The sequence below is a fragment of the Saccopteryx leptura genome, chromosome 4 (genome assembly GCF_036850995.1).
Source record: "Saccopteryx leptura isolate mSacLep1 chromosome 4, mSacLep1_pri_phased_curated, whole genome shotgun sequence".
NCBI lineage: Eukaryota > Metazoa > Chordata > Mammalia > Chiroptera > Emballonuridae > Saccopteryx > Saccopteryx leptura.
Window position 1 is genome coordinate 126484152 of NC_089506.1, and position 27844 is coordinate 126511995.

Consider the following 27844-nt stretch of genomic DNA (forward strand, 5'->3'; position numbering starts at 1 on the left):
AGGAAAAAAACCCCAAAAAACATGGAATAGAATTTTATGCGCTGACAGGGAAATCTCAGGACATCTCATATATAGTATGAGCCTTTTTGGATCTCTTTTTTTTTTTTTTTTTTTTTTTACAGAGACAGAGACAGGAACGGAGAGATGAGAAGCATCAATCATTAGTTTTTCGTTGATTGCTTTCTCGTATGTGCCTTGACCGCGGGCCTTCAGCAGACTGAGTAACCCCTTGCTGGAGCCAGCGACCTTGGGTCCAAGCTGGTGAGCTTTTGCTCTAACCAGATGAGCCCACACTCAAGTTGGCGACCTCGGTGTCTCGAACCCGGGTCCTCCGCATCCCAGTCCGACGCTCTATCCACTGCGCCACCGCCTGGTCAGGCTTTGGATCTCCTTTAAAAAACAAAACCATTTTTATTATTTTTTCCATTAATGTTTGAGACAAAGAGGTGGGGAAGGGAGAGAGACAGAAGGATCAACTCATTGTTCCACAGTTGTGCACCCATTGATTGCTTCGCATACATAGCCGGGGCTCGAGCCTGCGACCTCAGTGCTCTGAGATAATGTTCTATCCACTGTGCCACCAGCTGGGGTTTTTTTTTTCTTCTCTTTTTAATTTTTTTGTTGATTTTAGAGAGGAAGGGAGAGGAGAGAAAGAAGCATTATTTGTTCTGCTTAGTTGTGCATTCACTGGTTGCTTCCTGTGTGTTCCTTGACCAGGGATTGAACCCACAATCTTGTTTTGGGACAGTGCTCTAATCAACTGAGCTAACTGGCCAGGGCCTGGGTCTCCTTTTTTAAAAGCCAAACCAAAGAAGGAAAAAAATGACCATTAAAAGAATGAAGTAAGGAAATCCCTAACATGTTGGGGGTTATGCCCAGACATAGGGGTACTTCCTTGCAGAGTTCCTGGAGAGGACAAAAGCGCCACAGACATTTGTGTCCTACTGAAACTTGAAGTCAGATCACTAGATTCAGAGCCCAGAGTGCTGACCATTACACAATAGAAGCTCATACTATTTGTGGGGCTTTGATCTGAGTGCAAGAGAGAGGGGACCATAGGGGAAGGGGAAGGGACAAAAGGAAGAGGAGAAAACAAAGAAGGAGGAGGAGGGGACAAATGAGGGAGCCATTGTTTCCATACAATCTGCTTAAACTTTAAGTTCTAAGAAATCTTACTGCTCAGTGGGGGTGGGGGTGGGGGTGGGGAGGGAGTCAGGGTATGGAAAACACACACTTGAACTCAGATTGCCAGATTCAGAGTCCATAGTTCTAACTAACCATTACACCATGGAACCAGCCATGGCTGTAGGCCTTATATATTTTAACCAGGACACAGACATAAAACATGAATGGGAGGGTTCAAAGGCTAAGCCTGAGTGGGCTCTGCTGCCCATGGGTTGGGATTGAAAAAGAGATCACCTTGTAGCAGAGGATGGTTTTGGATGCTGGACATCTGGGATTATAGTTGTCTCTTCTGGGCTAGGTGTCCAGCATGTCCCTATGTGCCACTCTGCTGCATGTGGTGTAGGTTGTCTGACTCTGATGCCGAGCATAAAGAGGGCAGGCTCCTACAGAGGCCGATGGGGCAGGGCAAGTGTCATTTCTTTCATACAAAACTGCTTAAAGTGTTAAATCTTGCTGTTCAGCTTTATAACTTGAAAAACTCTGCACCTTCAAAAAGATAGAAACTGTTTCCCCAAGAACATTCTGGATATAAATCCTTTGAGGAAAAAATTCTTTGAGTTCCTGTTGCATCTTTTCATGTAAAAAGTGTCCATGGAACTTACGTTGCAGATAGCAAGATCTTGTCTCTCTCAAACCAACAGAAGCACCAAGATAAAGAAACCGACTGAAAGGAGTCAAACTTTAAGGATCAGCCAGGACACTCAAAGGACATGGCCACAAGGAATTTAAATGAACTATCTTTATGAGCAGGGTTCAACGTAGTCAAGAGCAGTAAGCACCCCAACACTAGCCACAACACTGGGTGAGCAAGGGTACCAAAGCAGTTCCTGGACCCTGTGGCATTTGAAGCTGACAGTGTAGTCACCAAACAGTAGCTGAGGCTTTCCTTAGTGGAGCGTGTGGACCCAGGCCAGGCAGAAGAGAGCTGGGAAGAGCCCCACTCTTTCTCCCGCCACCTCTCAGATTCTTGCCGGTGCCTCCATTGCATGCAGCCACTCAACTCTTTTGCCCTCAGGCTTCCTGTTAGTTTTTGGGAAGAGAAGAGTAGAGATGGGTCTGGAGGGCAAATGAACAACACCCGGAAGGACCAAAGGAGACAACTATAACCCCAGATGTACAACTGCCAAGGGTGCTGAAGGAGGAATGACAATGAGGGAGGACCTGAAGTGAAGGCCTGGGCAAAGCCAGCTAGTCAGGACTTCTGCAGCATTAGTGATACACCCAGCAGGGCACTGAGTGCAGGCCCTGGCTGAACTTCAAGACAGACTGGCAGTTGCCATGGGGGGATGAGGCTCCTTGAAATGCACCCATGGGGCTGTCCTGTGAGCCTGAATCTCCACCAGGGGTAAAAGATATTGTCTGAGCCTGATATATTGAGGTATACATATACAGTTACAGATGAAAAGGGCCCCTGGGAGAAGACAGTAGAAACCCCTCTGGGCAACACATTTTATCAATGCTCCTGTGCATTGATAAAATGGGACTCAATAAAACCAGACTGGAGAATTGGTGTCAAAGAGCCTAGCGAATGAGGCACATGGATGGACTTCTTGAGTGGGTACAGAATATGAGAAGACTCACGTTCCACGTGGAAGTGCATCAAAGGTCTCCAGTGTGGGATAGCTCAATCATGCACAAAGTAATCTATAGATGCCGATCAGTCTTTCTCCATCCACCCACATGATGCTTCTTTAACCCTTGGACGGAAATAGCTGTGGGGACGAGGAAGGAGAGTAGGTCCAGGCTCGACAACATGGACTCCTCCCCCTCCACCCACTAAACTTGTCCTGGCTGTGACTCCTGCTTCCATGCTTTAGTGCAATGGTTCTCAAAGTTTTTGAAGTCGGGGCGCATTTAAAATCTTACAAATAATTGTAGGCACACTATATGCAAATTTCTAAGAAATAAGTTATAATAAGTCAAATATTAAAAAATATATAAAGTCCAAGCGTGCTTTTATAGTAATTAAATAAAATACGACCAAATTAAATTTATTCTGACATTAAAGAATATTTTTATGCTACATTTTTTGTTATGCTTTTTAGAATTTGTAAAAAACGGGTTAAAAAATAAATAAATGGCCTGACCTGCGGTGGCACAGTGGATGGAGCATTGACCTGGAATGCTGAGGTTGCCAGTTCAAAACCCCGGGCTTGCCTGGTTAGGGCACATACAGGTGTTGATTCTTTCTGCTCCTACCCCTCTTCTCTCTCTCAAAATGAATAAATAAAATCTAAAAAAAAAAGTTATCTTTTTATATATATTGTATATATAAATTCTTAGTAAGATTTAGTAAATTCAGCAGGTCCTGGCACAAATGTGTTAAGTCTTTTCATTCTTGTATTTATGAGAAACATGAGCCTGATGTTTCCTAGCGATTTCTTCAATGTTTGGGCGTATATTTGAAAGGCAACTCTCATTTCCTCGTCAATTCACTGAAGAATTCCTCTTTTTACTCTTAATTGTGTTGAGTGCAGAAAACCCCCACCATACATATCATCTTAACTTTATACCAAAGGATAGAAGAAACATGCCTCCAGTCTTTCTGGGGAACATGGGGGGTAGTGTAAACAATCCAGCACCACAGTTTAACAGCCTTTTGCAACCTAATCAGGCAAATGAGGTGGGGGGTTGGGCATACTGTCAGCTTACAGCCAATTCTCCATACCTCTATCCCCCAAAAATCTAAACTCCAAAAACCCTGTTGGTTTTTTGGTCCCCAACAGGCACATATTTCTCTGGAATACCATAGGGCACACCTGGAAATCTTCTAGGGCACACCAGTGCTCCTTGGCGCACACTTTGAGAACCACTGCTTTAGTGGCTAACGGTAAATCCCAATTCTGGTTGGTGGGGAGAGAGGGATCAGCAGCCTGAGGAAAGGTGGTGTTCCGTTCTCCACTGATCCTTTCTCTGCAGGAGACCTGCGAGGCCACGTTGGAATAAACCCTCATTCCAGCCCTTGAGTTATCTGCCGATGTTCAGAGCCCACAGTCATTACACCCTACACAATACCTCCAGTTTTACCACAACATCGACAGGCAATGGGCCTTTGCTGGGGAAACTAAATTTCTTTCCAGCTCCTCACCATCCATAGGTAGTTGCCCTAAAAAGGAGTATTAGAGCCTATTCCTCAAAACCGTTTTAGAAGTGAGATTACAGAAGGGATGTGAATAGCACTTTTCCACGCTTCTGAGAAGATACTGTCAGTTGCTTACAATGAGGACGTCACCAATTTTCAGCTTTCAGTGTCAGACTTGCAGACACAGCCCCATTCCGTTCGCTGGCGAAGAAATGAATGGACAGCTTTAAGGCGCTGGGATGTAGCACACATGCCTTTCCCAGTTTTGGGACTGACAAAGCTACTTTCAACGTGCAAGGCTCCAGCCTGGGAGCTGACATCACATGGACTCCCGATCACGTGCTCTCACGTTTGCCGGAGTCGCTGCGTTTGCTCGTTGCCACCCCGACCCTCACGGGAGCGCGCACGTCCGCGCCTGCGCAGCAGGCAGTGCTGGGAGAAAAAAACTAGCGGGCGTGTTCCTTGGAAGTAACTGGGTCGGGTATTTCCGGGCGTGTGGTTGTCCCTGGGAGGAAGTCGAGGTGTATGCCATCTGTGGGACGTGCTAATTTACAGCCCGACTTCACCACCAGGGCCGTGTAGATTGCACCCTCGCGTTCCCCGCCCTCCCAGACAGGGGTCCTGGTGCCCAGGTGCCAGGGCTCCGATTTCCTGTCCACATTCTGCCAGACTCCCCGTTGCCCCACGCCCACTGTCCGCCTCGGGGACAGGGCACCCCAAGCTTATTCAGTTTGGAGCACCCTTGTTAAGAGAAAGAGTACAGCCTGACCAGGCGGTGGCGCAGTGGATAGTGTCAGACTGGGACATGGAAGACCCAGGTTCCAAACCCTGAGGTCGCAGGCTTATCCGGCTTGAGTGCGTCTCACCAGCTTGAGTGTGGGATCATAGACATGACCCCATGGTTGCTGGTTTAGCAAGCCGTCCCTCGCTCTGCTGTAGCCCCCCCCCCCCCAGTCAAGGCACATATGAGAAAGCAATCAATGAACAACTAAGACTAAGATGCCTCTCATCTCTCTCTATTCTTGCCTGTCTGTCCCTATCTGTCCCTCTCTGACTCTCTGCCACCAAAAAAATAAAAAGTACAAAATTAGATACAAAGGCGAATGTTGATTAGAATAAGGAAAGTAATCACAACAAACAGTGAATTCTACAAAGCTAATACCACAAACTTCATACAATTAATAAAACATTTTGCTAATTAACTTTCTGTCATCTTTTTTTCCTAACCTTTTGAATGCAAACATTGATATGACAATGATTTGGTAGAACTTTTTATAACGTGAACAGAGAGATAATTCAGTCTTTGCAGGATTGATCAAATTTGGATCTTTATTAATCCTTTAGAAAAGACCATCAGCTTAGCATTCTTATTAGGGCCTTTTCTGAAATCCGCTGTGGTCTCAGAGTGGCTCATTATGAGCGTTGTGTCATTGTTGATAGCAATGTTTCATGTCATATCTGGAAGAAATGGGAACTTCTTTCTGCATTTATGATTTACTCACCTTCGGTATTGAATCGCACACATTGTGCTTGTTTCCCTGCCCTTTGAGAAGGAGCCCGCTGTGTTTTATGTGATTTTTGTGCCCAGGTAACCATGTTCACGTGCTCTGTGGAGACCTTGTGATCTTTCGAGGGTTCTAAAGAGACTGATCTGAAAGTCTGTCTGGTGTAAGTGATGCCTCTCTTGTTGAACACCAAATACAAGCAAAACAGCACAGGCAACCTTTACTCTTGGAATAGGCTGATCAGCATCACATGGCAATTTTCCCATTAAAAAATAATTCTTTCAACGTTTTGAGAAGCATCTCTGATTCGTTGTATTTTTTTTTGGGTTTTTTTTTTTGTTTTTGTATTTTTCCGAAGTTGGAAACGGGGAGGCAGTCAGACAGACTCTCGCATGCACCCGACCGGGATCCACCCGGCATGCCCACCGGGGGGTGATGCTCTGCCCATCCCCGGCGTTGCTCTGCCACAATCAGAGCCATTCTAGCGCCTGAGGCAGAGGCCACAGAGCCATCCTTAGCGCCCGGGCCAACTTTGCTCCAATGGAGCCTTGGCTGCAGGAGGAGAAGAGAGAGACAGAGAGGAAGGAGAGGTGGAGGGATGGAGAAGCAGATGGGCGCTTCTCCTGTGTGCCCTGGCCGGGAATCAGACCTGGGACTTCCACATGCCGGGCTGCTGCTCTACCACTGAGCCAACCGGCCAGGGCCTCGTTGTGTGTTTTAATTGATTCTCTGCAATTGGGATCACAATTTTTGAAGTAATGAATTTTGTTGGGGGAACTGTTACTCCTGGAAACAGACATGATGAAGCCCAGTGCTCTATTATATCAACAGACTTCAAAGTCTGTGGGTCTGGCCCCATGTGCTGCATCCTGGGTCACCATCATTTTCCTTTGCCTTTTTTGCTTCCTGTTTGGGAGTGCCCTGATTCTCACTATCTTTCATCTCTATGTTGTCACTTTCATTATCCATATTTTCTTTGCAATCATGATTCATTTCTGTTATTATTTTAACCATTACTGGTTTTAGTTCCATTGTGATATACTCTGATATTTTGAAGTTACTATTAGATTTTTTTCTTTCCATTTTTATTTTTCCACTTTATATCTTCTGACTTCCATTGCTTTTGGTAACAAGCCAGCTGTAATTTTTATTAAAGTTTTTCTGAATGTAATGTTTGTTTCTTTGTCTCCTTTAAGGACTTTTATTTTTATATCTGATTTTCAGCAGTGGGATGACAATATACCTATGAGTGTTTTCCTTTGAATTTGTCCTCTTTGGCGTTTGCTAAACTTTTGGGATCATAGTTTGGTGTATTCTCATCAGTTTATGAAATTCTCACATAGTCTCTCTTTAAATAGTCTGCTCCATTTTATTTTCCCTTCCTTCTGGTGGACACTCAATTTTACCTACATTAGAGCACTGATTATCTACACTCTATCTCTAATATTCTTTTATGTAAACTTTTTTTCTCATTCTCATTTTTTTCCTGCATTTTGGTGAGGGTTGTTTCTAGTATTGTGACTTTGAGTGAAAAATCCTGTCTTCAGCTGCATCCAGTCTGACATTCAGCAAATAAAATGATTTCTTCATCTGAAATACTTCAAAATATTTTCTATTTATTGATTTTTTTTTAAGAGAGAAAAACATCAATTTGTTGTTCCACCCATCCCACACCCATTGGTTGACTCTTGTACATATGTGCTCTGACCCGGGAGTGAACCTGGTATACCAGGGTGACACTAACCAGCTGAACTACCTGGCCAGGGCTTCATCTCAGATAGTTTAGTTTTTTTCTTTATTCCTGGTGTGTAGCACTTATGCCTAGTGTGTGACCTTTCTGGTGCCTCAATTGGTTGCCTGGGTTGTACCAGTGATAGGGTATCAATATAGTATACAAATAATAACATGTCTGTGTGTGTGTATGTGTGTATGATTGCTAGTTCACCACATGTAACCTATTTTCTAGATTTTCTTTAGCACCCCCACCCAGGGATGCAGGAGAACTACTGAAGCCAGATGCTCCCATACCCTTGAGGAGATGACTGGCACCCAAGAAGCAATAAAGATCGCAACTGGATTGGAATGCCATGGAGATGAAATTACGATCTTGGGAACTCGCCATCCTGCTTGATGACTCTTACAATGCTGGGGACCAGCTATCCTACTTTATGACTAACTGCATGCTCTCCATTGTACTAACCTCACATGAAAAAAGTATATAATCAACCCTTGCAACTGAGACTGTAAGGCAGGCTTTGGGCTAGGATATGCTGCCTGTCTTCTCAAGTTGCTGGCAATCTCTTTTTCTTTTCTTCTTCTTTTTTTTTTTTTTTTTGGTATTTTTTTTTCTAAAGTGAGAAGCAGGGAGGCAGAGAGACAGACTCCCGCATATGCCCGACAGGGATATACCCAGCATTCCCACTAGAGGGCGATGCTCTGCCCATCTGCGACATTGCTCTATTGCAAGCAGAGCCATTCTAGAACCTGAGGCGGAGGCCACAGAGCCATCCTCAGTGCCTGGGCCAACTTTGCTCCAATGGAGCCTTGGCTGAGGGAGGGGAAGAGAGAGATAGAGAGAAAGGAGAGGGGGAAGGGTAGAGAAGCAGATGGGAGCTTCTCCTGTGTGCCCTCGCCGGGAATCAAACCCGGGACTTCCACATGCCGGGCCGATGCTCTATTACTGAGCTAACTGGCCAGGGCTGCTGGCAGTTTTGACTAAAGATGTCTATTACCGCTTCAGACTCAGTCTCTGCTAATTGGCTATTGCAGCAACGGGTGACCCGAACTCCAGACCAGTTGTAGTCTGGTAACACCAGGACCTCTTCCCTTTGCTCTAACATCTCCCTGTGCTAAGAGCTCTCTGCTGTGTCTGTTCAGCTCTCATGTGGCACCTGCCACCAGAGAGGCTCAAAGAACAGTTAGGTTTCTGTAATAAAACTTCCTCTAGTTCTGCTTATTTATATGTACACATATTTGAAAGAATAAGAATAATATTGATTCTATACCCTGCCTCATCACTATATATCTATATATAATCTATATCCACCCATCTGGGGCACTGCTCCATTGCTCAGCAACCGAGCTCTTCTTAGCACCTGAGGCATCTCTCTCTCTCTCTCTCTCTATATATATATATATATATATTAATATATAATGTGTGTGTGTGTGTATATATATATATATATTAATATATATATGTGTGTGTGTGTGTGTGTGTATATATATAAACTAACTGTTGGGGAGAAAATAATCCCAGACATTAAGAAATAAACCTTTAGACTCAGCGGCAGCCACTAAGCAGATCGGACTTCTCTCTTGTTCACGCACCTCACTCGGCTTCCTCTGCAAGCATGTCTGACAAACCCAATATGGCTGAGATTGAGAACTTCGATAAGTCGAAATTGAAGAAGACAGAAATGCAAGAGAAAAACCCGCTGCCTTCAAAAGAAACAATTGAACAAGAGAAGCAAGCTGGCGAATCGTAATGAGGCACGCGCCGCCAATATGCACTGTACATTCCACAAGCATTGCCTTCTTATTTTACTTCTTTTAGCTGTTTAACTTTGTAAGATGCAAAGAGGTTGGATCAGTTTAAATGACTGTGCTGCCCCTTTTCACATCAGAACCACTGACAATGAAGGCCGCACCTGCCTCTCCCATCCCATGGCCTGTCTGGCTGGCAGGGAAGGAAAAGAACCTGCATGTTGGTGAAGGAAGAAGCTGGGTGGGACAGTGAAATCTAGAGTAAAAATCAACCTGGTCCAAGGTGTCCTGCAGGCTGTTAAATGCAGTTTAATCAGAGTGCCATTTTTTTTGTTAAAATGATTTTAATTATTGGAATGCACAATTTTTAAATATGCAAATAAAAAGTTTTAAAACCTGAAAAAAAGAGTTAAACCTCTAGTATATATAATTTAACTTTTTAGTCTTAATGAAAACTTGCATTATATTTATATTGCTTTGATCGATTATGTATTAATAGTAGTTGTAATACTAATTCAAATGAGGGGAAATGTTTTTAGCACAAGACTATGTTCACAAGAAACTGCAAATTAATTCTGTCTCTTTCTCTCTCCCTATCTCTCTCTCCAGGGATAAATAAGAGAGTCATCAATAAATTATGTTCAAGTATAAACACTTTTTGTATTTAGATGAAAATTTGTGGGGGATTTTGAATGGAAATGAGTTTAAGAGAAAAGAATTTAAAAGAACTCCCGACTGTTAACCAAGAGATTGTTTATATGTTTATAAAACTTATGACAGTGGGTTTCAAATCACAATGGCTCCATTTGATAAATTTAAGGAATGATGTCATTTTTTTTTTCAGAGTCAATATTTATAATATTTGAGAAATTACATTCATTGCAATTATTTAAATGTGATGAGAAATATGCTTTGAGGACCGTGGGTCTGGCTACCCTTTTCTGTCACCTGAGTCATCACAAGAGACACAAATGGTCTGCCTTTTTCCATTTTGTCCCCAACAGCAAACAGGTTCATCTTTTTATTTATTTATTTTTATTCAGTGAGAGGAGGAGAGACAGAGAGACAGACTCTCACGTGAGCCCACACTGGAATCCACCTGGCAAGCTCACTGGGGGTGAAGCTCTGCCCATCTGGGGCATTGCTCCATTGCTCAGCAACCGAGCTCTTCTTAGCACCTGAGGCAGAGGCCAAGGAGCCATCCACAGTGCCCGGGGACCAACTCACTCCAATTGAGCCATGACTGCAGAAGGGGAAGAGAGAAAGAGAGAGAGAGAGAGAGAGAGAGAGAGACGCAAGAGGGGGAGGGGTAGAGAAGCAGATGGGTACCTCTCCTGTGTGCCCTGACCTGAAATCTAACCTGGGACACCCATATGTCAGTTGGCTTTGCCACTGATCCAACCAGCCAGGGCCAGGTTCATCTTTTTAAAAGTTAAATTAGGTACTCAGTAATTTCCCATTTCAGTTAATACAGAATCCAGTATATAGCAAGCCCCTGAAACGCTCCCTGGTTAAATGCTCCCCTCTCCTCATTCATGGGCATTCTTCTCTCTGGTCCTCTCACACCACCTTACAGTACGCACTGTATATTTATTCCCTTCAGCCAGATAAGCACCTGGAGGCAGGTGCTCTGCTCTCTTCCCGCACCTGTGTCTGCCATGTATCAGATGCTCAGTACACATCTCCTAGAATAGATGAAACAATAGACCTTCGTAAAACTTGGGTCTGGGTCTCTTCCACATGTCTGTAGCTCCCTGATGGAAACAGCAGCGATGCTGCCTAAACTCTCAAGCATCTGCTAGTGCTGCTCTTCCCCTCTGTCACCATGGGTCCACATGCTGGCTTGCTTTTGGCCTCCCTTCTTTCACACACGGTAACTCTATATTAATGCAATATGGCTGCTTTGCTTGCTCACTGCTGCGTGTCCAAACCTGGCCTGTGCCTCGTATACAATGGATGCTTACTGAGTACTCAGAATGGATGGAAGGCCCTGTGCAAGCCCTGCCTCTGCTCTGGAGCCTCTCTGACTGTCCCAGCCTTCAGTGACTCCTTTCCTTTTTTTTCCCCCCCCACAAGGACAGAGAGAGAGTCAGAGAGTGGGATAGACAGGGACAGAGAGAGATGAGAAGCATCAATCATCAGTTTTTCGTTGCAAGACCTTAGTTGTTCATTGATTGCTTTCTCATATGTGCCTTGACCACGGGCCTTCAGCAGATCAAGTAACCCCTTGCTCAAGCCAGCGACCTTGGGTCCAAGCTGGTGAGCTTTTGCTCAAACCAGATGAGCCCGTGCTCAAGCTGGTGACCTCGGGGTCTTGAACCTGGGTCCTCTGCATCCCAGTCCGCCGCTCTATCCACTGCGCCACTGACTGGTCAGGCGACTCCTTTCGTTTTAAGAACCTTGAGGTCCTCATCATTTCTACTTGCATAGGGCCTGGCATTGCCTATCTTTTTATCCAGGTGCTTAATATCTACAGTAAGGATACACTTGGGATACATTAGTGCAGTACTACAAACTCATCCACTTTTTGTCTGCAGGCCTGGGTTCCTGCATATCGCAGACACTCTGCACTGATGAAAACACATCAAAAGTAGGTGAATGTTTCCAGCAGCTTTGTATAGGTTTGTTAACAGCAGATAATACGTGCTCCAATCACTATCAATAAATTTATCTCAGTGAAATTCCGAAAAGCCAGGTAGAGTGGTGCATGTGTTGGGTTATGTGTACTAAACACAAAACAAGAGCACAGCACCAGGATGTCAGAGACTGGGACAACACATTCTACAATCCCTTTGTCAACAGTGACTTGGAAACATTTGATGTGCTTAATCGTATGCTCTTTCAATTGACTGTGTATTGTTTTTATTTTTATTTAGTTTTTAGAGAGAGGAAGGGAGAAAGGCGAGAGATGAAGAGCATCAACTCGTAGGTGCAGCACTTTAGTTGTTCATTGATTGCTTCTCATACATTCTTTGATGTTGGGGGTGGGGGCTCCAGCTGTGCCAGTGACCCCATGCTCAAGCTCAAGCTGGCGAGCCTGCATTCAAGCTGGCAACCTCAGGGTTTCAAATCTGGGACTTCAATATCCCAAGTCGACACTGTATCCACTGCACAACTACCAGTCAGGTAATTGTGTATTTTTTTTAAATAAAAGGTTTCCCCACTTATCATTTCCATACTTGTCTCAACACCACCTAAAACCTCCCCAATATATGAGTTAGTATTTAATGAAACTACTGTACTTTTTCTGTCTACGACATTCTGGCATACTATGATTCAAAGCAGTTTGAACTCTTAGAAACTTATACTATAACTGCAAACACATCTATAGCAAATAACACATGCAAATGTTACATTCAGAGGAACACAATAATTTCCATTTCTTTTAGAATGAGTATTTACACACAAAAAAATGAATTAAAAAATGCACCAGCTGTCCGGGTTGCATCCTGCCAGGGGCCTCTGTTCAGATCTTGCTCATGTTTACTTTCTCCTGCTCAGTTTAAGACCAGCTTCTCAATTCTTTCCACTCACGCTGAACATCTCCTGTTTTTTTTTAATCTTTTTGTTCTAATTGCTCTTCATAATTAATCAGCAAATAATGGAGCACTGCGATGACCGCTAGTCCTGTAGATGGGGGCCACCACGTTGGCAGAATGTGGCAGCTCCTCTTGGACCTCATGACAATTCCTTGTGTGGACCTCGTTGTCCACCATGCCTTCTCTAGCAAAAAATGAAGGGGGCAATTTATTGTGGTTTATCAAAGACACACTTGGAGCCCACGCTGTTACTCCTGGGACTGACATTCCTTCCCTCCATAGTCCCCGTTTTATAGGCTGAATGTATTTCCTGCTTCTGATCAAGTACCACTCCTTAAAGACAGGTGTATTGTGCACAGAGTCCCAGTTGTGCACGGAGAGCGCCCGCAAGACTGGCCCTGGGTGCTGCGCTCTAGTCCGGAGGTGTCCAAGGTGCCCACGCGCATCTGCAGGGTTTTCACCGATTACGACACATCCGGACCATGGCATTCATGATGTTGGGGGCATTTGCTAATTATTTTAACTGTGGTTAAAACTGACTACATGGAAACTGTCGCTGTTAGATGGTCTCAGACAGTAATCAATGGTTAACTAGATAGAGCTAGCAGTTCCCCGCTGTTGGAGCTCTGCGGAAGACAGCAGAGACCGGGCACACTGCAGCCCATGGGCGTCTGCCGGCGCGTCCCACCCGACGGCGGAGCAGCTGGCCTCAGGACAGGAGTCACGTCGCCCTGGCCCGCGCACCGACCTTGACCCGGTCCCGGCCCGGCCGCGCGCCAGTAGGCGGCTCCATGGCAGGCTTGCGCCGTCCGGGTTTTCCGGGCCGCCGAAGCCGCGCCTGCGTCGGACGTCACGGCCTGACGTGCGAGCGCTGGGTCGGCGCGGTTCGCCATTAGCTGGCCGCCGTTAGCACGGCCGTGCGTCGTCCCTATTGGCGGGCGCGGCTGTCCGTCAGCGGCCCGGCGCCGCTGGAGCGCGCCGCGCGTGTCCCGCCCCTCGCCGCCGCTCGTCGCTCGCCGGCGGGCGGCCTCGCTGGGCCTCACCTCCGTGGCGGCGGCGGTGGCGGCAGGCGCCGGCCCGCGCAGGCCCATGGCGGCGGCCGCAGCGCTCCCGGGAGCGGGCGGGCCTTCCGCGGGCGGCGGGGCCGCCGGCGGCGCGGGCGGCGGGTCCCCGCCGGGCGGCTGGGCAGTGGCGCGTCTCGAGGGCCGCGAGTTCGAGTATCTGATGAAGAAGCGCTCGGTGACCATCGGCCGCAACTCGTCGCAGGGCTCGGTGGATGTGAGCATGGGCCACTCGAGCTTCATCTCGCGGCGCCACCTGGAGATTTTCACGCCCCCGGGCGGCGGCCATGGCGGGGCGGCCCCCGAGCTCTCAGCGCAGCCGGGGCCCGACGCCGGCGGCGACTTCTACCTGCGTTGCCTCGGCAAGAACGGCGTGTTCGTGGATGGCGTGTTCCAGAGGCGCGGGGCGCCGCCGCTGCAGCTGCCGCGCGTGTGAGTGGGAGCCGGAAGTCCCGGACCCTGACCCGCGACCACGGCCTTGGTCCTCGGCACAAACCCGACCCCACCCGTCCGTCTTTCCCACTTACCGGGGCCGAGCACAGTCGCTGGCCGCGTGCCTCAGACCCCCGGCCCGACGCCCACTCTCATCCCGCCGGACCCCAGTCTCCCAGCGTGTTCCGACCTGGACGCAGTGCAGCCCCCACCCCTACCCCCTCCGAAGCTTGAGGCTCAGGCTCCTGTGCACGTGGGTCCAGGGCTTTTTTGGCTCTGTGTTCTGGGAGTTTGCATGTCTTTTTCATAACTAGCCTGTAATGTAGGTAGACCTGAACAGAAACGTTAAGCTAGTTGGTGAAACTGCCCGAAACTAAAATTTGTGTTTTCGTGAGGATGGTTTGTCCCTTCCTTTTCGTTCTACAGGTTTTTAATTGTGAAATATTTCAAGTGTGATCTTGAAGCGGCAGACGCCTTTTCTTCAGCTCTATATTTGATAGCTTAAAAATTGAAAACTCTTTAAGAATGATGGATTTTAAAATCTTTGCCTAGAACCTTGAAATTTTGGTAAAACTGGATCCTTTTAACATAACGTTTTAAAAGTCAGATGATTATTTAGTAATTATTATTAGGCCATACGGTGTATTAATAAAGCGAGCCTCGGGGAACTGTCCCTCCGGCAGCAGAACAGTTCGGCTTGCTTCTGTGGTTTTATGAGGTTATTATTTACTTTGCTTGAAAAACAACTTGTTTACTAGGAAATGCTAATTATTCCTCAGGTGTTTCTTCCTTATTTACCTCAAGTGGAGCCCTTGTCTACAACTGTTTTTAGTTGTTGGGGACAGTTTCTTAAACCTGGATGGGAGCATTTCAGTTCAAAGCAGTGTTTATGTATTTTCATACTGTAGACTGCATAAAATCAATAGTAACTCGTTTGCAAGTAACTTGATGTCACAACAAAGGGTATTATATCTTTACTCTGAGGATTTTGAGGTTATAAAGAAAATTGTTGCTACCATCCAGCCCAAACCATTTGTGTTGACATGCTAAAAATGGAAATGCCTGGAGGGTGCAGAATTAAGACTTAAAAAAATTTTTTTTTAAGTGAGAAGGACAAAGAAAGACAGGGACAGAAAGGCAGGAAGGGAGAGAGATGACAGGCATCAAGTCTTCATTGCAGCATATTAGTTGTTTATTGATTGCTTTCTCATGTGTGCCTTGGTGGGAGGAGGGCTGCAGAAGAGCGAGGGACCCCTTGCTCAAGCCAGGGCCTTGGGCTTCAAGCCAGCAACCGTGGGGTCAAGTATGTGAACCCACGCTCAAGCCAGCAACCCCTTGCTGAATGAAGCTGGTAAGCCCGCACTCAAGTTGGATGAGCCTGTGCTCAAGCCAACGACCTCCGGGTTTCGAACCTGGGTCCTCTGCGTCCCAGTCCAACGCTCTATCCACTGCACCGCCACCTGGTCAGGCAAGACTTTTTGAGAAATAGAGTGAGCCTTTCGAAGGAGAAATCTGTGGGGTGGAGGCAGGGCCGAGACTTCCCCCTCAGCTTGTGGGTGGGGAAGAGTCCCAGGGCCTTCAAGGCTGCCAAACCCTAGAATCAAGGGCCTGGGAACCTCTGCCTGTTCTGGCACATGGGAGTCTATTTTTCCACACAAGGGATTTTGGCATTTAAAGCGTGAAATAAGTGGATAACTGGTAGGACTTTGCAGCACCTCCCTTTTTGTAAGGCACCATTTTTAAGTTTTTAATGTAGGATAGTAAAAGACACAGGTTAAGAGAATAAACTGTGAAGACAGTTGAAACTCTACTAGCTAAATGTAGACAAACTTAAAATTATTTTGTTGGAAATGAAATTCAATTTTATGTTACAAGTTCTTTTGAAGTTAAAACAAATGTGTAAGTTTAAAATCATGTAATATAGAGCAACTGCAGAGGTTGAAATAATTGCTTATTTCAGATTTGCCTACTGAATTGTATTCCAATTCCAACATTAAGATGAATTTACATTTTGTAGTTAGTATTAAGATTTAACATAAAGAGCATTTGGAAGAGTATATGAGTAGTTTAGGCTTAAAGTAGGGTTCATCATTTTGTTAAAATACTCAGTGTATTTGGGGGGAATAGAGAAAGATGGAGATGTGACCTATAGTTGACATTTTAAATGGTTTGAGTAAGATTTGGGTACAAGCACCTGTTCCACCATGGTTGGAGAGCCCCATGCCTAGTATGGTCCAGCATGTGTGTATGTTGGGGGGGAGGTTAGGGTGAGTATGTACAAGAGTGTCAAGGCCTATGATTTTCCCAGAAAACAAGTGATTTCCACAGATCCTTGATTTTTGTGGCCAAGTATGCAGGGCTATGTGTAGAAAAATGCAACATTTCTCTCTGAGAGCGTCTGACTTGGCTGGAGGTGCAGAAGTTATTGGTAATGGGGGATCTGTGCTGTGGGCTCAGTGGGAGAGCCCTGGGCCACCTGGGCAGGGCTTCTGGAAGTGGGCAGGTTGAGGTGGCCTTGCAGGGGTGGCTGAGCTGGCAGCTTGGCACTGGAGGGTGAAATTCAGGCTGGAACGGACCTTGGGGAAAGTTGTGGAGCATTAGGTTTGCCTGGTCATGGTAGGGGATTGTTTTAATGGAGGTCAGGGACAGAATGAAGAATGTTCTCTTTGAGGACAGGATTTTCCTTTGTCTAAGGACCTGGTCTGGGACCTGAGTGAGCAGTAAAGTGTGTTAGCAAGATTGGTTAGGCAGAATCTCTGGATATGTTGTTCTTGTTGCCATGGTAGCAAACAAAATATAATTTACAAATAAAAATAAGCAACTCTTTAACAGTTGTTTATACTTTCAAATGTCAAGTAATTTGACAATATTTTTGATCAATCAGATTCTATAATATCTAATAGCCAAACATAAATAGTTCAAATTGAATGTATTACTCCAAACTATTTAACATACAAAACTACCATTGTGATTACAGTGCTCCCTCATCTATTGTGGGGGTTAGGTTTCACCGTGATAGGTGAAAATCCACAAAGTTAGTGACCTTATATTTATTTTATTATTTACATATATTTTAAGGCTTTATAAACCCTTCCCATGCTCTTATAAACCTTTCCCACACTCTTATAAACACTCCCTGTACTTATTTTACTGCAGAAGTAGTTAAAATAATAAATATGTAAAAACAATCTGTATACTGCCAAATTCTGCAATATAGGGAGAAATCTGCAATACAAAATTAGATAGATACAATTTAAAAATCTGTGACACAGTGAGACCGTGAAAAGTGAATTGCAAAATGGTGAGGGACCACTGTATTTACAAGAAGTGTGGTTCTGTTCCTAGGCTTAATTAACTGTCAGTTCATGGTTAAGCAACACCACCTTTTTTTTTTTTTTTTTTTTTGTATTTTTCTGAAGCTGGAAACGGGGAGAGACAGTCAGACAGACTCCCGCATGCGACTGGATCCACCCGGCATGCCCACCAGGGGCAACGCTCTGCCCACCAGGGGGCGATGCTCTGCCTCAACCAGAGCCACTCTAGCGCCTGAGGCAGCGGCCAAGGAGCCATCCCCAGCACCCAGGCCATCTTTGCTCCAATGGAGCCTTGGCTGCGGGAGGGGAAGAGAGAGACAGAGAGGAAGGAGGGGGGGGGTGGAGAAGCAAATGGGCGCTTCTCCTATGTGCCCTGGCCGGGAATCGAACCCGGGTCCCCTGCACGCCAGGCTGACACTCTACCGCTGAGCCAACCGGCCAGGGCCAAGCAACACCACCTTTTTTTACAGTGTCATGTCCTAACTTGCAGATGAATTTTGGTAATGTTACATTTGAAGACTTGCTCATTAACTTAGAGATAGCAATCTCTAAGGCAGGGGTCTCAAATTTGCGGCCCGCGGGCCGCATGCTAATCCATGAACTACAGTTTCTGGTCATTTTGTGACACTGAAAAGTGTTGCGTAACAGTTGCCTTTTGTAGACCTAGTGCGGCCCGCCGAACGGCTGTGATCTTGCTCTGCAGCCCACATGCTGAGTTGAGTTTGAGACCCCTGCTCTAAGGTGAGGACTGGAGGGAAGCTGGCAGACAGTGGCTTCTGGAGCTTTCTAGGTGGGGACTTCAGAGGAAAAACTCAGTAACTCAAGTGGCTAGGTCTTGCTTAGAAATGGGGATAGGGCATAACTGAGATTCCTGGAGAATAGCAGTACCAGAAGGAGGGAAAGGATGAGATGGGATGTGCCCAAGGAGGAGCTGGCCTCCAGCAAGCTGCAGTGGCATGTTGATCGGATGCGCTTTCTTTTTTATATATATATAAATAAATTTTTATTTTAATGGGGTGACATCAATATATCAGGGTACATATATTCAAAGAAAACATGTCCAGGTTATCTTGTCATTCAGTTCTGTTGCATACCCATCACCCAAAGTCAGATTGTCCTCCGTCACCTTCTATCTAGTTTTCTTTGTGCCCCTCCCCCTCTCCCTCCTTCTCTCCCCCTGCCCCCCATAACCACCACACTTTTGTCCATGTCTCTTAGTCTCGTTTTTAATGTCCCACCAATGTATGGAATCCTGCAGTTCCTGTTTTTTTCTGATTTACTTATTTCACTCTGTATAATATCAAGATCCCACCATTTTGTTGTAAGTGATCCGATGTCATCATTTCTTATGGCTGAATAGTATACCATGGTGTATATGTGCCACATCTTCTTTATCCAGTCTTCTATTTTTTTTTTACAGTGCTTAAAGCCTTTAAGCAAACTCTTGGCCAATACAGCAAGAATCCATAAAAGAGTAGTGTCCTTAACATGTTCCCCAAGTCCAAGTTGGCCCCATCACCATGCCAAATCCCTGAAAAATGCAACCCAACCCCAGTTCAGTCTGTTATGAGCTGTCACAAGGAGCAGGAGTCCAGGAAAAGTCCATATCCAGGAAGAGTCCGCATGGCACTGGAATTGTTGTCACAATTCTATACTTTGCAGCTCACGTCCAAGTCCCAATGACCGCTGCTTCTAGCTGGTAATGATTCAGGTAGACTGGAAAAGCCATCTGCAGCATGCGTGGATATGGAGCTTCTGTTCTCCTCTGCCTGGAGAGTTGAGACCAGGTTGCTTTTCCCTGGAGCTCTGTGACTGTGGCTTGTTAAAGAAAACCTTGGGATACACTAAGCTGGGTGGCAAAGGTAGATTCATAGTAGAAGTTGGCAAAAGGGGGAAAGAGCTCTAAATTAGGAGTAGATCCCAGCCTGAAATATGAGTGGGGCATTGAGGTAGGAGGAATAAAGGAAACACTATATATTAAACAAAGCAGCAGAAAATAGGATTATCAACACCCACAACAGAGATCTTTGAGGAAAGAATAAAAAACCTGACTATTCAGGCAAGACATAGTTAAGTGGCCCTTGAGCACGTGAGATCAGTTTACCTGCTTCTTGGAAGAAATACCCTAGGCTCGTCCACAGTGTCGTAGATGGGGCCGACGGCCCTGGGCACCTTCAGCTTTCAGTGGCAAACCCCAGCATTCTGGGCAAGGTTAGGTCACAGGTGACTGGAGCAGGGCTGGAAGAGACTGAACCTTCCCTTAGAGGGGCGAGGGAGAAGCCTACCTTCCAGTGTCCCTGTTTCCTCGCAGCAGAGACATGTAAGTCTGGCAGGCTTTAGCTCAATGACTTTCCTTTCCACTATTGAAGCAGGACCCAGATGGCGTCCTATGAGACCCCTTTGGGGTGTTGGAGCCTTTAAGGGTGTATCCTAAAAGCTGGTAATTCCCCTGATCTCTTGGGCTTTTTCTGCCTCTTGGTATCTTAAAGGCCATGGTCAGATCTCGCTGAGGGGTTTGAGGGTCTCCATCCGCCTATATAAATCTTTTCCATATATCTGGAGCTATTTGGAAAAAGACAAAACAGTGTTATTAGCTGGATCAAATAAAGAAGGTAGTAGTTTGCAGGAGAAAAAGATTTGGCATCTCCTGTTCATCAGCATTCAAAAGAAATTCAAAAAATTTTTAAGTAAAAAGCATGGCGTTTTCTTTTTTTGTTTTGTGACAGAGAGAGGGACAGATAGGGAGGACAGATAGACAGGAAGGGAAAGACATGAGAAGCATCAATTCTTTGTTGTGGCTCCTTAGTCTCCTTAGTTTTTCATTGATTCTTTCTCATGTGCCTTGACTGGAGGTCTACAGCAGAGCGAGTGACCCCTTGCTCAAGCCAGCGACCATGGGCTTCAAGCCAGCAACCTTTGGGCTCAAGCCAGTGACCATGGGGTCATGTCTATGATCCCTTGTTCAAGCTGGATGAGCCCGCGCTCGGGGTTTTGAACCTGGGTCCTCTGTGTCCAAGTCCGATGCTCTATCCACTGTGCCACCACCTGATCAGAGCAGGATGTTTTAAGGATTTTTTTTTTTTTTTTTTTTACATAGAGAGAGAGTCAGAGATAGGGATACAGACAGGAACGGAGAGAGATAAGAAGCATCAATCATCAGTTTTTCGTTGCGACACTTTAGTTGTTCACCGATTGCTTTCTCATATGTCCCTTGACCGTGGGCCTTCAGGAGACCGAGTAACCCCCCCCCCCCCCACCCGCTCCAGTCATGGGTCCAAACTGGCCAGCCTTTGCTCAAATTAGATGAGCCTGTGCTCAAGTTGGTGACCTCGGGGTCTCGAACCTGGGTTCTCCGCATCCCAGTCAGACGCTCTATCCACTGTGCCACCGCCTGAATCAGGCCAGGCCAGGATGTTTTAAAGGACAAGAAAGGAGGCTGCTTCTGAGACTGGAAAGTGAGGAAGGGGTGCGAGGTAAGAAGTGTCTGTGGGGTAGGGGTGGGTATTGTAAGGAGAGTGGAGGTGAGGTTAGGGTTAGATGTCAAAACCCTGTGGGTCACCAGGGTTGATGTGGGTGAAGAAACCACTGAGGGATGCAGCTGAGGTCCAGGTCGCCTGAGGAGTGGACATATGAGTTGTGAAGGAGGACAGAGTTCCTGGTAGAGAAAGGTAAAATGAGTTGTCTTATTTGAAGATGAGCAGAGCTACTAGTGAGGCCTGGTGTTTTTCTTTTTCCTTTTTATGTACTCACCCCCTCCCCACTTTTGGCAGCCATCAGCTTGTTCTTTACATCTATGGCATGTTTTCTTTTATTTTTTTTTAAGTTTTCTAAAGTGAGAAGCAGGGAGGCAGAGAGACAGACTGCTGCATGTGCCCGACCGTGATCCACCTGGCAAGCCTAGTAGGTGGCAATGCTCTGTCCATCTGGGGCATTGCTCCATTGCAATCGGAGCCATTCTAGTGCCTGAAGCGGTGGCCATGGAGCCATCCTCAGTGCCCAGGCCAACTTTGCTGCAGTGGAGCCTTGGCTGTGGAAGGGGAAAAGAGAGAGAAAGGAGAGGTAAGGGTGGATAAGTAGATGGGCGCTTCTCCTGTGTGCCCTGGCTGGGAATCGAACCTGGGACTTCCACATGCTAGGCTGACGCTCTACCACTGAGCCAACCGGCCAGGGCCTATGGCATGTTTTCTTGTTTCAGGGCTGTAGGGTTGGCTGAAATGCCTTAACTTTATGACCTGAGATTTTTACCAGCTTGTAAGCAGAGTTAAGAGCTGGGGACCAGGATGGCAGGACTCCGGGACCCAGGAATGGATGACCTGTAATGGCAGATATGCATAGTAGAGGGGTTAGGGTGCTTTGCGCTTTGAAAAATGCTTAGTGTATAAATTAATTGCTTTTAATGACCACTATGCATTTTTCTTTTTTTAAATTATTTTTTATTCATTTTAGAGAGGAGAGGGAGAGAGAGAGGAGAGACAGAGAGAGAGAAGGGGGGGAGGAGCTGGAAGCATCAACTCCCATATGTGCCTTGACCAGGCAAGCCCAGGGTTTCAAACCTGCGACCTCAGCATTTCCAGGTCGACGCTTTATCCACTGCGCCACCACAGGTCAGGCTGCATTTTTCTTTAAAAGCTACACAGTATGACCCTAGCCGGTTGGCTCAGCGTGGTAGAGCGTCGGCCCAGTGTGTGGAAGTTTGATACCCGGCCAGGGCAACAGGAGAAGCACCCATCTGCTTCTCCACTCTTCCCCCTCTCCTACCTCTCTATCTCTTCCCCTCCCACAGCCAAGGCTCCATTGGAGCAAAGTTGGCCCGGCACTGAGGACGACTCCATGGCCTCCACCTCAGGCACTAAAATGGCTCCGGCCACAAAGGATGGGCAGAGCATTGTTCCCTGGTGGGTATGCTGGGTGGTTTCTGGTCGGGGGCATGCAGGAGTCTGTCTCTGCCTCCTAGCTTCTAACTTCGGAAAAATACAGCAACAACAACAACAACAAAAGCTATACAGTATGCATTCATTTGGCAAATGGAGATACATTTTTATTACTGATTTTTAGACATTGGGGGACACATTGCAACTATTTTAACATAGTTGTTACTTCACTAAGTTAAAAATAACCCAACAACCAGCTCACTTCTTCACCAAGTGTTTAGTAGTTTTTCTAAGAGTGAAACTCAGTTTGTTGATTTTAATGTTTACTTAATGAGTACTTTAAGAATGTTTAGGTTTGGCCCTGGCCGGTTGGCTCAGCGGTAGAGCATCGGCCTCGTGTGCGGGGGATCCAGGTTCGATTCCCGGCCAGGGCACATAGGACACATAGGAGAAGCGCCCATTTGCTTCTCCACCCCCACCCCCTCCTTCCTCTCTGTCTCTCTCTTCCCCTCCCGCAGCCAAGGCTCCATTGGAGCAAGGATGGCCCGGGCACTGGGGATGGCTCCTTGGCCTCTGCCCCAGGCGCTAGAGTGGCTCTGGTCGTTCGGCAGAGCGATGCCCCAGAGGGGCAGAGCATCGCCCCCTGGTGGGCAGAGCGTCACCCCTGGTGGGCGTGCCGGGTGGATCCCGGTCGGGCGCATGCGGGAGTCTGTCTGACTGTCTCTCCCCGTTTCCAGCTTCAGAAAAATACAAAAAAATACAAAAAAAAAAAAAAAAGAATGTTTAGGTTTGAAATAATTTGAATTTCTAACACATTTTCAGAAATAAGCCTATGTGGTGGGATCTGTCACCGTACAGGTCAGTTGTATGCTGACTAACTGTACCAGGAGATGGTGAGGATGGGCTGTGGAGCTGGGCAGACTTGGACCAAATGCCAGCCCTGCCACTTAACCTGTCTGAGTTTTAGTTCCCTCATTGGTAACACGGGGATCATAACTGTCTGACATTGTGGGACACAATTAGCCTGGGTCCCTGCTAGATATCAGGGGCCACATGTGTTTGTCTATCACAGTGTCCTGGTGTGGAGGGGCCTGTGAGGATCTAATGTGACAGACATGTGACATGTGGGTGAAAATGGCCCCAAGGGCCAATGTTGTTCACCTTGCTCATAGCTCCACGTGCATACGTGCATGCAGTAAATTAATCAGGTACCTCTTGGGAGTAGTGAGCGAAGTTTGAAACTCCTTCAGCCAGGAGAAGTTGCCCCTCTACCTACCAGGACCTAAGGTCAAAGACTGGCCATGGGAGGTGGTCAGTTTCTGGTGGGCAGGCCTGGAGAAGTCCATCTTGGTGCTCTGCCCTTTGCAGGGCTCTGTTCCAACCTGTCAGCCTTACCACATGTTCCCTGTTTCAGGGGAAAGGAAAAGTGCTCTGCCTTGGCTTAGTTAGGAAAGGGCCTGGTACATATTTTTTATTCTGTCAGCCATAGAAATTTGCATTTACAGTATACTGTTTTTCTTTGTTAGGCTACTTTTCTATTTAAGTCTAACGAACCACGTATATTTTTGAAACTCGGGCCAGGGTTTCTTTCCAGGGGATGTGAGGACCTGAAGCTGGGCTTCCCTGCAGGCCTCCAGGCAGTCGAGGCAGGCTAGGAGTGATGCATTATGGAGCTGTTCTGAGGAAGAACTAGCCTGACATTAGCCCCTTCTGCTTGCAGGTTGTATCTCATCTTCTCACTCAGCTTTCTGCCCTGCTGCTGCTCATGGGGGAACCAGGTCCTCAGTGTGTTTGTACCACTTAGAAATGGCACAGAGCCATCATCATCACTTGGTACATATCCAAATTATGTTCCCATTGACTGCTGATTTAGGACAATACTGTTCTGTGACCATTCTCATGTGCTGATCATCTCGTGATGATCATCTAGTCAGACATGATTCCCTGTCTGGTCCTCACCTACCAGCAAGTCCCATCAGAGCCACAGTCGCAGAGACACAACACAGCTTCATGCATAGTTGGTGTACATATTCCACAAGGTAAGGCTGTTAGGGTAATAGCAAGTTTTTCCATGGTGAAAATGCAACAATTCTTGCTTTGCTGAGGAGAAATTATTTTTGGAAAATGAAGGAAAGGGTTTCTAAAATAAGGAAGCCTTTAATGAAAGCATTTATTTAGATAGTATTCTTAATTTGTTTAACATTTTTGTGTAGCTCTGTCTTTTGTGTTTGGGTTTTGGAGTAGTTTACAATATCTTGATAAGGCAGTAATTCAGCTCCCACACTTCTGGTCCCAGTTTTTAATGAGGATTTTTTTTTTTTTTTAACAGAGTCAGAGAGAGAGGAACAGACAGACAGGAACAGAGAGAGATGAGAAGCATCAATCATTAGTTTTTTGTTGCAACACCTTAGTTGTTCATTGCTTCCTTTCTCATATGTGCCTTGACCATGAGCCTTCAGCAGACCGAGTAACCCCTTGCTCAAGCCAGTGACCTTGGGTCCAAGCTGGTGAGCTTTGCTCAAACCAGATGAGTCTGTGCTCAAGCTGGCGACCTCGGAGTCTTGAACCTGGGTCTTCCGCATCCCAGTCTGACGCTCTATCCACTGCGCCACCGCCTAGTCAGGCTAATGAGGATTTTTTAAAAATTCATTTTAGAGAGGAGAGAGAGAGAGAGAAAAGAGAGAGAGAGAGAGCAGGAGGGGAGGAACTGGAAGCATCAGCTCCCATATGTGCCTTGACCAGACAAGTGCAGGGTTTCGAACCGGTGACCTCAGCGTTCTAGGTCGACGCTTGATCCACTGAGTCACCACAGGTCAGGCTACTTTAATGAGGATTTTAAAATTTTCTATTGAACGCCAATACACCTGGGCATGTTTAAGGCACACATCACAACTCTGATGATTTGAAACAGTTTGAGTGCCGGGACAAGGTGTTACTGCTGTTGTCCCAGGAAGTGGCTGTGGGGAGATTAGGCAGCACCTTTTAGGAAGCAGCCTTTCCCAGCATGCATCAGTTTCTAGAGTGTATGTTTGGTCTTATATCTCAACCCCTTTGTTGGGAACAGGGAAGGAACTCCACTGAAAATTTCATAGGGATATTAGATATTTGGTTCTTGCTATAGTTTGTAATGTGGGACAGAATGCTTGACTAGTTTTTTTTGGTTTGTTTTTTTGTATTTTTCTGAAGTTAGAAGCCGGTAACAGATTACCACATGTGCCCCACCAGGATCTACCCGGCATGCCCACCAGAGGGTGATGCTCTGCCCATCTGGGGTGCCACTTTGTTGCAGCCAGAGCCATTCTAGCACCTGAGGCGGAGGCCATGGAGCCGTCCTCAGTGCCTGGGTCAACTTTGCTCCAATGGAGCCTTTGCTGCATGAGGGGAAGAGAGATAGAGAAGAAGGAGAGGGGGAAGGGTGGAGAAGGAGATGGGAGCTTCTCCTGTGTGCCCTACTGGGAATCGAACCCGGGACCTCCACACACCGGGCTCATGCTCTACTGCTGAGCCAACTGGCCAGAGCCTTGACTAGTTTTCTTATAAATCGATTTGCTACAGTCACAGAATTTATTGACGACATTAAGTGAGGACTTGCTGTAGAACAGTGGTTCTCACCAGGGCACCCTCCTTCCCTGCAACATTTGGCAATATCTAGAGGCATGTTGGGTTGGCTCATGGCGGGGGTACCTAGTGTGCTGGGCCAGGGATGCTAAGTCCTACAAGGCACAGGACAGCACCCCCCCCCAACACACACACACACACACACACACACACACACACACACACACACACACTACAGTAATGATCCAGCACACACACACACTACAGTAATGATCCAGCCCTGAATGTCAGTAGTGGGGTGATGGAGACCTCCTGGAGCACAGTAGTCTAGCAGTTGATAATAGTGGGACATCAGTCTTAACCCTTTGTGTGGTGCCTGATTAAAACCTTGAAGTGACCAGAGCATTCATTGGTTTCAGTACAGTGGCAGGCATTTTCTCACACGAAGCCTAATATGGAGCCCCCCCTTTGCAGCTTTGGAAAGACAGAACGCGGCCTAATGTTCTCTCCCTTGGAATGTGTACTCGGAGGCATATCCATTGGCTTTAATTAGGTCGATAAAATCATTCTGAAAACATTTATGGTAAATGGGAGAAAAAGACATTGAGCTGTTCTGGTGGAGTGGTTTCAGTGTTTTGTGGTATTGGTTTCCCTGGAAAATGAAATGTGAGTGTGACATTAGTGTCTCCACAACCACACTGAAAGATGGCTGCCATGTGTTTTATCATAGTATTTGCCACTAATACATTCATGCACTGCATAACATTTTGGTCAACAATGAACTGCATATAGCATATATGACAGTGGTCTCATAAGATCTTAATGGAGCTGAAAAACTATTGCCTAGTGATGTTATAACTGCCATGAGCTTGTAGTCAAGCCATTACTTGGGTGTTTGTGGTGATGCTGGTGTAAAGTGTAGACAGACCTGCTCTGCCATTCATATAAAAGTGTAGTAGATAGTTATATACAGTATGTATACTTGATGGTGATAATAAACAACTGATACTGGTTTATGTATTTACTGTACTACATATACTCTTTGTTGTTATTTTGAAGTGTACTCTTTCTACTTATAAAAAAATTGCTATAGAACAGTATGACATGTTACACTGGCACTCTATTTTGTGTTTACCATGTTTTTCTTGATTGTATCATTTTTGCTTGTGTTTGATTTAATCTGATGTTCTTTTATTCATTGTGGCCTCTGAGTATACGAAATCTACTGCTGAAGTTCCCAGGAAGAGGCCACATTGAGTGATTGACCTGGAATTGATTAAAGACTGCAGAGGGAGAAAATCAGTGATAGGTATTGCTTGCCAGTCAGTGTCCCATTTCTCCACAGCTATGATTGTGAAGAACAAAAAAGTGACCAAAACTACAAAAGGATCTGCTTCATTGAAGCAACAAGACTAACAAAAGTTCAAGAAGGGCTTATGTCAGGGGTCCCCAAACTTTTTTTTGTTGTTGTATTTTTTTTTTTTTTTTGTATTTTTCTGAAGCTGGAAACGGGAAGAGACAGTCAGACTCCCGCATGTGCCTGACCGGGATCCACCCGGCACGCCCACCAGGGGGCGACGCTCTGCCCACCAGGGGGCGATGATCTGCCCCTCCGGGGCATCGCTCTGTCGCGACCAGAGCCACTCCAGCGCCTGGGGCAGAGGCCAAGGAGCCATCCCCAGCGCCCGAGCCATCTTTGCTCCAATGGAGCCTCGGCTGCGGGAGGGGAAGAGAGAGACAGAGGAAGGAGAGGGGGAGGGGTGGAGAAGCAGATGGGCACTTCTCCTGTGTGCCCTGGCCGGGAATCGAACCCG

General features: G+C 46.4%; 2 protein-coding genes and 1 non-coding gene across 5 annotated transcripts in view; all 3 read left to right on the top strand.

Annotated features, from left to right (window-relative positions):
• Window positions 1-9084: 9084 nt before the first annotated feature.
• Window positions 9085-9647, top strand: LOC136404456 (thymosin beta-4-like). Its single transcript, XM_066383762.1, has one exon. The coding sequence runs from the start codon at window positions 9123-9125 to the stop codon at window positions 9255-9257; it is 135 nt and encodes a 44-aa protein (XP_066239859.1). The 5' UTR covers window positions 9085-9122; the 3' UTR covers window positions 9258-9647.
• Window positions 9648-13769: 4122 nt separating this feature from the next.
• Window positions 13770-27844, top strand: part of FOXK2 (forkhead box K2) — an 80451-nt gene continuing 66376 nt past the window's right edge. For 2 of the 3 annotated variants that reach the window (XM_066381675.1, XM_066381673.1), the window contains exon 1: window positions 13770-14287. In XM_066381675.1, the coding sequence (XP_066237772.1) occupies window positions 13884-14287 (404 nt within the window). In that variant the 5' untranslated portion in view covers window positions 13770-13883. Of the gene's footprint in view, window positions 14541-27844 lie in introns of all 3 variants that reach the window. The other variant, XM_066381674.1, reaches the window with a different exon arrangement.
• Window positions 22831-22906, top strand: TRNAT-CGU (transfer RNA threonine (anticodon CGU)). The gene has a single exon. It is a non-coding gene; the product is annotated as a tRNA-Thr (tRNA).